Genomic DNA, 11,997 nt, shown 5'->3' with positions numbered 1-11,997 from the left:
GTAACTGAAGAATTAACAGTTTTGTCCAAATAGCTGTAATATAATGCGCAGCACTTAACACATCGATTGCCATGCACGTAATATTGCGTTTTCTGCTTAAGGCTGTCTCTAGAGCACGTTCCTTCATATGATTCTAAAATCAGTCAATAGAACAAGGAAATATGTCTCCAGACACGATGTCTTCCAGGGACAGCAGTCCCCCTGCTTTGGTTTCCAAAAATGTTATGGAAATATATCGAAACAAAACCTGCTCAGGAAAACGTAAGGCAAATGACATCATTTTGAAGAGTGCATTTTAAGTAGTTCCTCACGAAACTGTCTTAAGTAAGCCAGTTTTGCTCATTTCTTTTGAGTCAAACGAGAAAGTGAGGCTTCTAGTAATCACAGTTATTCTGTGTGAAAGAACTCATTGCATAGGGTGAACAGCCAAGCCCGAATACCGGAATTTGGAAGTTTGCAGAGCTCTCAGAGAGCTCCTAGTGATGCACAGTGGCTTCGACCGTGGTCTCGGATTGGGGTATAGAAGTAGCAGTAGTTTTATTCGGCCGTCGATCAATTTTGTAAAGATAATGAATATGAAGTGTTACAAAAATATAGGCGAAAAAAGGTCGGAATTAATATGGTTACAGGGGTGTGACAGGGGTGAGACCATGGCTTTATAATGGAAATCATCCCGTGCTTTGCTTGAACTAATTTCGAAAGGCCAAGGAAAATCTACTCAGTTTGTTCACTTTTTGACACCAATACGGCTGCAACTGAGTCCCATTTATCATGTGACAACAGGTCCATGTGGATGATGTTTACATTTAGTGTGCAACCCCCATTTGTGTAAATATCGTCGCAACTCACACATCGACATTTTTTCCCTAAATTACTTAAAGCAAATACTGGGAGGTTTCCTCAAAGAGAACCGTACTGTACATCCTTTTCAAAACGACCTAGGGCTCCATTTCGTGGACAGGACATAGGGATCGTATTGCTTATCGCCGTCTTCATACACAAGCCCTTTTCCACTTAGAGCAGTTTTGTGGTTACTCGTTTACGGGTGTAATACAGCACTCTTAGGGTTGTGTACATGAGTCAATGAAAACGGAACCCTTATAAGATCACTAAGTAGTCTATCTGTCCGTCTCTCTGTCTGTCTGTATGTCCCAGTGTTTAAAAAAAAAGTTCAAATGTGTGTGAAATCTTATGGACTTAACTGTTAAGGTCATCAGTCCCTACACTTACCCACTACGTAGCCTAAATTATCCTGAGGACGAACACACACACCCATGCCCGAGGGAGGGAAACTTGAAAAGTCACTTGCCAAAACCTCATTTACTCGTAGTCTTTCCTAAAGAGGAATGAATTAGTGCTTAATTCAATCCAAATATTCCATCTGAAATACCATCGTCGTCATCAAAATTTGTACAGCACATACTAAAGCCAACTGGAATACCAGCGTCCCAATGCCACACATAGTGACATCAACGACCAGTCCGCCTTCAGTAAGTGGCGGGGGAATGGATTTCCTACCAACCATGGCCTACCACACCCGTACAACTGCACCCCTCATTCCTGATTTACTACCCATGGAAGGAAATTCAAGTTAACTACAGCCTGGGACTGCACAGGCAGCATTGTGAAAGCTTCCCCTAACATATGGGCATGCGACACATTCCATGCCATTCAACATCAAACCACCCATCAGAAGAAAACAAAAGTGAATCACATAAACATAATCGCTGAAACAATGAGGGCACTTGAGGTTCAATGAGGGATGAGCATTGAAAACTAAAATAACACAGTTTGTCCATCCCTTCTCCATAGCACACTGGTATCACAGTACCGAATTACAATGAAATTATCTACACAAGTCACGACCTGACAAACTATCTAAAGTGGACGAAAGTGGAAGGGAACTTCGGACATGTCCGAAAGAAGAGACACGATATCCATTTAAGTATATAGTTCTGGCAATACCGTCCATGATTTTCCTCTTCTGTGCAGATGCACACATATTACCCGAACTCTTACGGGACATGGTGAGATTGTCTTCCACGAGTAATGAGTGTGTTGGGTAGGGACACTACGAATGTAGTGTGCGGTAATATAAGGTGAGAATGTGGGTCTCGCGGGAGGCGTGCGCGAAACAGTCCCTGCAGTCGCACTATACTATGTGCCGTCGGTGGCTCAGTCAGTCCGGCATTCGCCGCCGTGCAGTGCGGTCATGTTGTTTGTTTTCCGCCTGCGGAGCACGCGCGCTCGCCAACCGTTTTAGAAAATCAACACTACGATTCACCTTCTGCAACGATTACGCATGACCAAAAGCCTTGGAACTAGAACGCTTCCTACATGATATTGCTAAGATCCGACCTTCTGACATCTTGGGCATTCATTTGTCCACATTAAGCAGTATGGTGTACGTCAAAGTCGTCAATGAATCGGAGTGTGAAAGAATACTTCGTGACACCAAACGTGGAATACGCTGTTGCCATGAACCCACACATGAGTACTCGGGACATTGCGAGAGCCGGTGGACTGAGTCAACGTAGTGTCATGCGCATACTGCATCGTCACCGCTTTCACCCGTTTCATGTGTCGCTACATCAGCAATTACATGGTGATAACTTTAATCATCGAGTGCAATTCTGTCAATGGGCATTAACAGAGAATGCGTTGCAGTTCTACCTGTTTACCGATGAAGCGGGTTTCACAAACCACGGGGCAGTGAATCTACGGAACATGCATTACTGGTCCGTGGACAATCCTCGCTGGCTCAGACAGGTAGAGTGACAGCGACCGTGGACTGTAAATGTATGGTGCGGAATCATTGGCGACCACCTCATTGGTCCTCAGTTCATTGCAGGGGCCCAAACAGCTGCAACATACATCACGTTTCAACAGAATGATCTGTCAATGTTGCTCGAAAATGTCCCACTGGAAACGCGTCGACGTATGTGGTATCAGCATGATGGTGCACCTGCACATTCCGCAATTAACGCTAGGCTGACCCTTGACAGGATGTTCGACGGGCGTTTCATAGGACGTGAAGGACGCAGAAATTGGCCAGCCCCTTCTCCTGATCTTACACCTCTGGACTTCTTTCTGTGGGATACGTTAAAGGAGAATGTGTACCGTGATGTGCCTACAACCCCAGAGGATATGAAACAACGTATTGCGGCAGCCTCCAGAGACATTACACCAGATGTACTGCGGCGTGTACGACGTTCATTACACCAGAGATTGCAATTGTGTGCAGCAAATGATGGCAACCACATTGAACATCTATTGGCCTGACATGTCGGGTCACACTCTGTTCCACTCCGTAATTGAAAACGGAAACCATGTGTGTAAGTGTACCTCACCTCTCATGGTAATGTACATGTGCGTCAGTGAAAAAGTCCAATAAAAAGGTGTTAGCATGTGGACGTAATGTGCTGTTCCAGTTCCTTCTGTACCTAAGGTCCATCACCGTTCCCTTTGGATCCCTACATAATTCGGTGCTCTCCGATACACACAATCGAACAGCGGAGGAGTGGTACTCAAGCGTCAGCTTTAGGTTACAATATCTCCGGATGTAATTAACATTTTACAATGCAACAAACGGCACTGATTACGTATTTGTTTATATGTTCAGATGTGCTAACAAAACTAACGGGGTTCCATTTAAAAAAAATCGGTTTGTGTTAAAAAAGATACTTCCGTGCATTATTTTATGGTTTGTATTAACCAATTACACCAACCCCTCTCCTCACGTTCGGTCTATGAAATCGATTCGTCAGTATTTGATGTGGTTTACGAAATATATCCAGCGGTAATGTTAAGTGACTCATCCTGTATAATTCGAAGAACAAGAGAGGGTTGGGGTCAAAAATAATTTAGTGTCTTAAGTAATGCAGGTACAGATAGGTAATGACACTGACAACATGGCTGTTGATCTCAGTGTAGAAGTAAATTCAGATTTTGAAATTAAAACCGTGAGGACACCAGTTACATGTGACTGCTTAAAAAGAATAAGTTTAGAAGAGGTTGTGTTAACTTAAAAGTGGCATGTATTCCAGAGAGGTACAAATATTTTAAGGAACTTACCACAGAATTATTGAATGTGTGCTGGTTCGACGATAGATAGAGAGTGATATAATGAAAGTTTGTCGGACAAATCCAAACTGTGGTAGGAGGTCTAAGCAAAGTTTGAATAAATATGATGAGGAAATGATTTACAAATCATAAAAGACAGTCATCATATAGAAAAAAAGTAATATTGGTTAAGTGTGGGTAGAGAATATGCATTATCAGAAGAGATGTACGTTGATATGGGGTACTATGGGATATCTTGAACAGAGTGATGGATATTGGTAAACGGTAACCTCACTACTGTCGGGAGGAACTAAATATTGTGATAAGCACCACGAAATGTGTGACCCAGGTGACATAGTAGAGAAGCGATCATTCATGAGAAAGGAATCCCCAGGGCGTTCACTACCCTCTAGTGAATATGTGCAGTTGCGTGCATAGGACTCCAAGTTGTTGCAGTGATCTTTCTTTCTTTAGTTTTCTGCACTATTTTCTAATCTTATTCTATCCTTTGTATCTGTCAAAACAACTCGTTAACTACATAAACTATCCAGAGTAGAAATCAAGAAGATGTAATCGGATATTAAAATATTCCCCAAATGAGACATAATTCATGGTGATGATGGTGAATCGATAAATTACTGATAGACTAAAACGACAACGATAAGCTAAAAGCTTGTGACCAGGTTTATGTAGGAAATTTGGGAGTTTTGATGAAAAGCAAGGCTGGTATAGTTGTGTGGCAATATTTATGTAGTTAAATTTTTTTGGGCTTTATAATTTCAACAGGAATAAGGAAGAATCCCGGCAGCAGAACCGTGACACACGTCACTATCCGAACAAGTCACTTGAGCCACAAAGCTCATTTGCATTTTGCTATGCTAGCTGCTCTTAGATTACGGTATTTCTTTTATTCATACTGCCGTGGCAGTGGTATTTCTGATACTTGATTCGTTTTATTTCCAAGAAATGTTTTTCGTATTCAATAAATCATATATTTTTAGTTACTGTAAATCGAAATAGTTTTTCCTAATGTTGGAAATTCTCGTGATAAAAACTGTATGTTTTTTAATCTTCAGAAAATCACCAACAACAGTGCGTTACACTTGCCTTGTTACTAACGACGTCTGTAGCATTTTCAGTTTGTTCTTGGTCAATGTGATCATCTCGTCTCGAATTTCATTTTTAATCCATTGTACTTATTCATCTGATAAAGGTCTTTGTTACACTTCTTTCCTCATCCGTTTATTTAGTCCTTCATCACTGACACGTCAGTCAATTTTTTCAGGGGATGCTCAGGATGTGAAACAGAACCCCATGATTGGGCAGCATCTTAGCTCGTCCTGTACAATAACTGAAACTATTAGCAGATGAATACTGGCCGAAAGTGCTGCACCAAGTGCTTGAATTACTATTAACGACTGATATCAAAGATAAGTCAGACGCTTGGGGTTTCATAATATATTTTTGAGCCTCTCGTATATAGTGAATACGGGTATAAACGTGTGTACGGTATATGAAGCTGTCTGGCACACCAGGAATGCGATAGCGCAACTACCGGCTTGGGCGTCATTCGGTGGTTCAGGCCGAGCAGCGGAAGGTCGGCTGCACTACTTTCACGAACCTCTGCCGCCGACCTCCTGGGTATATATACGGGTCATCTGCAGACGTCGGCACAGTCCAGCAGGGGCAGCAGCAGCAGCAGCAACAGCAGCAGACGCAGTCTAGAAACCTCTACCACCAACATGAAGTGCCTGGTGAGTGTGGTTCACCGTGGTGTGTTGTAACAGTGGAGTTTCTAGAACAGCGCGAGGAATGCGTTAAGGACCTGCCTGTCTTTCACAAATAAATTCATATTTTCGAAACAGTCTCGGTTTCAGCGGATCAGGTAGTCTTGTACTGTAATTAGCTGTACAGCTGCACTGGATCATGTAGATGACTTACAGAAGAGACCGTTGAGAACGGAATAGAATCGATACTGCGTCCCATTCATGACTCTATGTGATTTAAACCCACACAGTTTCACATGAAAATACCTTTGGACGGTTGTTCATCTATTTTTCATCTCTGAAAAGCCAGAACCACGACGATAAAGATATCCAAAAGGAAACAGAAACAGTTGCAATGTTACTGTAAATAACAAAGCGTCGTTATATTATCGATGCAAGGGGGAAGCTAATGTGACAGAGACCTTCATAGAAAAACACTGTTTAAAATTTTGTGTTATCAGAGTAGTTGATGATCCTACAGAGACTGTGATTTGATGCAAAATGGTCCCACTAGAACAGCATTTGTCATTAAATGCAAGAATACCGCTTTTTGAGACAATGTCTTAGTTGCAAGGACCTTGTAGCAGGGATGCTGAAGGATATACGGTACTATGAACTTGTCAAAAATTAGAAGGGTGAAGAATAAGAAAGTCCACGAAAGAAAGAGATCTTACCAAGGATCTGTAAGAATTCAGCACATAAATTATGTAGTTTCCTTGCTTTCAGTTTGCACTTTTCCTGCAAAGCTTGTGACGCAGGGTGACAAAGATATCGATAACGTAAAGAGGGCACTGTCGTACCTAGGTAGAGCAAGTTCATCAAATTTGCTTGTTCCGTTTTATTGTGTGTTCTTCCTGTGATGTACAGTTTGCAAATAAGTCTTAAGAGCTGTGTTCTGTGCGCAAATGGTTTACCATTGCAAAAAGCATGTAAATGATTGTGTGGCATTGTTGGCCTGGAGTCCCCCATTCGGGGAAGTTCAGCCGCCGAGGCCAAGTACTTACTGCATTCGACGCCTCATTGGGCGACCTGCGCGTCGGATATGGGGATGAAATGATGGTGAGAACAACAGAACACCCAGTCCCTGAGCGGAGAAAATCTCCTACCCCAGCCGGGAATCGAACTTTGGGCCCCTTAGCGTGGCATTCCACCGCGCTGACTAATCAGCTAACGGGGTCGCACTACACAAAGTATGATCGACAGCACTCACCTGGGCTAGTTACAGCAATTATCTTACACACATAGTAGCAGTGTTACAATAGTTATGGAATCATTAGTGATCATTCACTACAGTTATAGCCCTCTTCGTACTTGGCAATACTGCACTACTTATGAGAAAGTTACCACATAGTTGCAGTCACAGCAGATACCACACAAGAGCAATCTCGCCACAGTAACAAGTTAGGACGAGCCGCTGACATCAGTGTTTGAAAAAAATTTCGTTTTTTTGTAAAAACTGACAGCATATAATAACATACTTTGGCTCTTAGGCTGCTATCGAAGGTATAGTTCTTAGCTTGCGAGTAGGGATAAACTAATGATTTAAATGTAAAGTACAATGAAAGTAATTGCGAGATTTTGCATTGTACAACAATAATGTTTCTATTTCAGATCGTCCTGAGTGCTGTCGTGGCCGTGGCCCTGGCCAAACCCGGCTTCCTGGGGGCGGGCGTCGCCGCCCCCGCCTACGCCGCAGGCCTCGCTGCCGCCGTCCAGCCCGCTCCCGTCTATGTGGGCGGCATCCACCCCGGCCTCGCCGCCTACGGCCCGGCCAACATCGTCGTCGGTCCCGGCGGCTACAACCTGGACACCCCTGACGTGGCCGCCGCCAGGGGCGCCCACCTGGCCGCCGTCGCCCAGACGAGGGCCCGCGACGCCGCCATCAACGGCGCCGCCCTCGCCGCCGCCTCCGCCGCCGCCTACGGTGCCTACGCCGCCCCTGTCGTGGTGGCCGCCCCTGCCGTCGCCGCCATCGCCCCCGCTGCCTATGGTGGACCTGGGGCTGCGTTCCTGGCTGCCAAGGCTGCTTACCATGGTTAACCTGTCACAACCAAGGCTTTTCTGTAGAACTGCCAGACTGTGCCGTTGTTCAACGCCTTCGCTGCTCAAGAGGCTAGTGTAATGCTGTCTGTTGTACAAATCACTTCTAAATAAACCCTTTTTTTATTAAATTTGCTACAATCTTGTTTTGATACACGGTTTTATACCCTATTTACCAATCAAGTATACACATGAAATGAAACTACGGGCGGTGAACTGAACGCCGTCTCCGCACTGGTCGCCGACCCCACTGAGGTTGCCTCGCCGCATCTGGTTTGGTGGCCGCTGCTGGGGCTCTTGCTGCTCTCTAGGCTGCCTACCAGGGTTAACGAGGGAGATCTGTGGGAAGTCCCTGATCCCACTGACTACCCAAATAAGTGAAGAACAAAAAACATTTTGTTTACTTCTTACCATCCATTTAGAATCACACTTAAACCTAACCATTCCCTCGACCGCGGATACAAAATACTACGGCTTTAGTGTTTCCCGGCACCAATGCACCACGTGCGGCAGCGAGGTTCTTTCCGTCCCTTTACGACGAACCTGCACCTACCTTTGAACATTGTTTCAGCAGATCATCAGTAGGGAAGCCGAGTGAAACCTACATTATTTCGACGTGAACCAGGCTGCAATTATAGTCACTCATCTACGTTTCGGGGGAAAGTTCTCTCACGAAATGAATGGTTGGAAATTTTGTCCTTAATTAATAGATTCTGAAACTTAGGTGAACAATTATCACTTCCAAGCCCGTGCTAGTCTTAACACAGTGACTCACAATCCCTTTCACTCACGTTAGCAAGTTTGTGGTGTGGCATTTCCCGAAAACGTTATAGCTACAAAAATACTGAATGTACATTAATCACATTTTAATTTTCTTTACTGTCACTGTAATGCACTATGTTTTCAGATAAGGGTTAAATTGGAATCTCACTCGTACTGATCGCGTATCATATGAGAAAAGTTCAACATCATGTATAATAAACTGCATAGTTCCTATAACTGGCTTGTTGGGGTTGTAGAGAGGTTGCAGTAGATAAGGTTTTGATAAGAAATAGTTAACTCAAAACGTACCATTTTGATATAAAATATCCCCTTCACTATGCGCACAGAAACTGAGAAGAAGATGCTGTTGTCAGGCCCTGTTGTAATTCTGACATCACAGACCATTTTCTCACAAATGTCCCAATGTTTCTCTTTGATTCAATGACATTTACAATTTCGTATTTCAGAATGTCATACACTAGCGCCAACCTATTATATGAAATCACATCAATAGATTCATTTTCATAAAGCTTTAATTTTTGTGAATTTTTCTAAATTTTCAACTATTTATTTGACAAAGTGGAACATAATGCTTCCTATCTCGCTACAGAATCTAAATTTTTCGGTAGATGAAGCTGGTCAAAAGTTGTCTTCTTTCTGATCATGTTCACTAGATGTGTTAGTGTTTTCACTTCTTTAATTTTTGTCATAAACAGATGACCCCCATTCAGAGTGAATGAAGAAAGGGCTTAATTGTGTTCACCTTTTTAAAATGGTCGCACCCAAACACAAAATTGATAAGCTCATGTAAGTAGATATATGTGAATTTAGCAGTTAGTAGTATGACTCAAGAAACACTTATGTTTCATAACTCCCTATTCTCACTTCCTAACAGATAGGTGAGCTGGTCAGCAACAGGAAATTTTAGAAGAACGGCTGCTTTCAGGAAAAAAGGAACATAAAAAACAGAAGTATGTGTGTTTTTTCCTCTGACGCATTGTGAGTGCACTTGATATGACTGTCATTTTGTGGTGATAGAGGGTGGCATGTTATGGTTAATTAACTGACTGCTCAGCTATTCCTTCATTGAGATATAATTTTCAATAACACTGAATTCCAAAATAGTTGTTTCTACCACCAAAAGGAACAAGAAAATCTGGATGAAGAAGGTAGTACGATTTCGAGAATCGCATAGGAAACTGGAAAAAAGAATTGTTACAATAGAAGAGTACTGACTTAAATATTTTCACAGGATACCGCTGAAAACACAAATTGTTGGTCGTTATATGTTCCTTCTAACATCCATAAAAGAAAGAAAAGAACGTATAAAGAAAATTGTGATGGAAATGTGAATTTTATGGCAAAAGAAATTAAATTTCCTGACCTCATCGATTCACGTGACAGCGGCAAAACTCACTAAGGTATTAAACATCAATGACGAATGTGAAAAACGAGGAATATATTATCAACTTAACACAGTTTTAACATTACAAAAGAAAATGGTGAACAGCCGTGAAGTAATGACAGAACTCATATTCAGATTGAAAGCAAAGCCTATGTTTGTTACACAAGACATCGAGTCCCACGATGATTCATCCACCAAAAACAAGAAAATTATCTTTGCACCATACATCAACATTACAACAATAACAACCACAATAACAAAAACTAAAAATACCATTTCTTCTTCAAGTACATCAACATCACAGTTTGACAGCAAATATCATGAGTCCGATGGTTAGGTGACCAACACAAGTAAAAAGGAAGAAGTATAACAAAACAAAAACTGCAAAACAATTAGTAACAATTAGTAACTTCAGAGTTATCAACCAATAAAGCGGTAAGTATCATCTGAAGGTTGAGTTGATACTGAGACATTTTTGCAATCTGGTATTTACAGATATAAAATTAAAGGAGCTGTTAAAGAAGAAATGAATAGAACACTGCAAATAGAAAGTTGGTCATTGCATTTTGATGGCGAAACTCTTGAGAACTACGATTATCAGGTGTTGGTGTTGAAAAATGAACGAAGAGAAGTTGTAAACACTAGGTCTACCAATTAAGAAAGCGGATACTGTTACCAAAGTAATAACAGCTGTTTTCGATCAACACAAATTATGGAAGACTGTAAAGATGAGGGTCGCTGACACAACTAATATGAACACTGGAAAGAAGAATGGTACTGTAATTCAGGTACAAAGTAATCACCAGTAATTGAAAACCAATCATATGAAAATATCGTAAGGTTGAAGTGCCTCAGTGCAGTTACTTCACAGCAGTTATTACAGAAGGCGCATCGTGCCTGAAATCTAGGCAAACAGTTTATCTGTGAATAATCTTCTTCGGACTTAGCGAAATCGGATCAAGAGAGGTTTGCGGAACTAACCGTCGGCCTGACCAATGATCAATACTGTCTAACGTTTTATCGTGGTGCACTTTTTGAACTGTATTATTAAGACGCTGATTATTGCCATATTTTTGTCGGTTTCGAAACAAAATTGTTTTAATATCTGCTCTGTCTGAGAAACAAATTACTGTCCCTTCTGTTTTGGAGGGAATAATAACATTTAGACGCTTTATCAGTCGTTTTCTTCTTTCCTTTCAAAGTCATGCTATTTATTGTGGTCCCCACCACGCTGTAATGCTTTTTCTAAGGATTCTCGGTTCTTTTTCTTTCCAAAATGTAGTTGTACTCTTACAGTGATACGAATTTCGGTGTATTTAGGACACAAACGTATTTATTAGTAACTGCGTATCGCAGACTTCATTTGAAATGCATAGCTGAAGTTTATTATTCGTTAACAGTTTAAATTTCTTTACGATATACGACCTTCATCCAGTATCTTGCTGGGGTCGGCATGTTAATTAATGGGTTTGGCAATGTTGGTAGTAGAGAATGACAGGATGCAACGCCTGGCGCCACACTTTCTCCCACAGGACAAATTTATGTGTCCCGTCGTCCGACGTGTGGTGTTATTTTGCTAGCGAATAGTGTGTGGGGATTAGCTCAGTATTCACCTAATCGGATGTGAGAACCCGGCGAAAAATCGCACCCAAGCTGGCCGGCACACAGGTCCACGTCGCTTATCTGCCGGGTGGATTCGATCCAGTGCCGGAATATCTCCCAGCATCCCGGAAATGGCACGCTACTGCCCGCAGCAATCCGGGTGGGTCACTTGAGCCGCAAAGTTCAAGTTTATTTTCGATACTAACCGCTCTTTATTTATCGCTTATCGTAATGTCCATTACAGCTGTAGAACCAATTTGTAATGTAGTTGTTGTCGTATTCAATTAAAGTAACGTAATATAAGTTACCGTAATTCGAACTTGTTTTTCCTATGTAGGAAATTCTCGTAATCAAAAGGGT

The 11,997-nt window shown here is 42.1% G+C and overlaps 1 protein-coding gene across 1 annotated transcript; it reads left to right on the top strand.

Moving 5' to 3' along the window:
• Positions 1-5,750: 5,750 nt before the first annotated feature.
• On the top strand, positions 5,751-7,993 carry LOC126473898 (cuticle protein 18.7-like). The gene is made up of 2 exons (XM_050101241.1): positions 5,751-5,816; positions 7,440-7,993. The coding sequence occupies exons 1-2, from the start codon at positions 5,805-5,807 to the stop codon at positions 7,866-7,868; spliced, it is 441 nt and encodes a 146-aa protein (XP_049957198.1). The 5' UTR covers positions 5,751-5,804; the 3' UTR covers positions 7,869-7,993.
• The last annotated feature ends 4,004 nt before the right edge of the window (positions 7,994-11,997 follow it).

Source organism: Schistocerca serialis, chromosome 4, assembly GCF_023864345.2.
Source record: "Schistocerca serialis cubense isolate TAMUIC-IGC-003099 chromosome 4, iqSchSeri2.2, whole genome shotgun sequence".
Classification (NCBI taxonomy): Eukaryota; Metazoa; Arthropoda; class Insecta; order Orthoptera; family Acrididae; genus Schistocerca; species Schistocerca serialis.
Note: the sequence above shows the minus strand (reverse complement) of the source record. Positions and strands in the feature narration are given on the sequence as shown.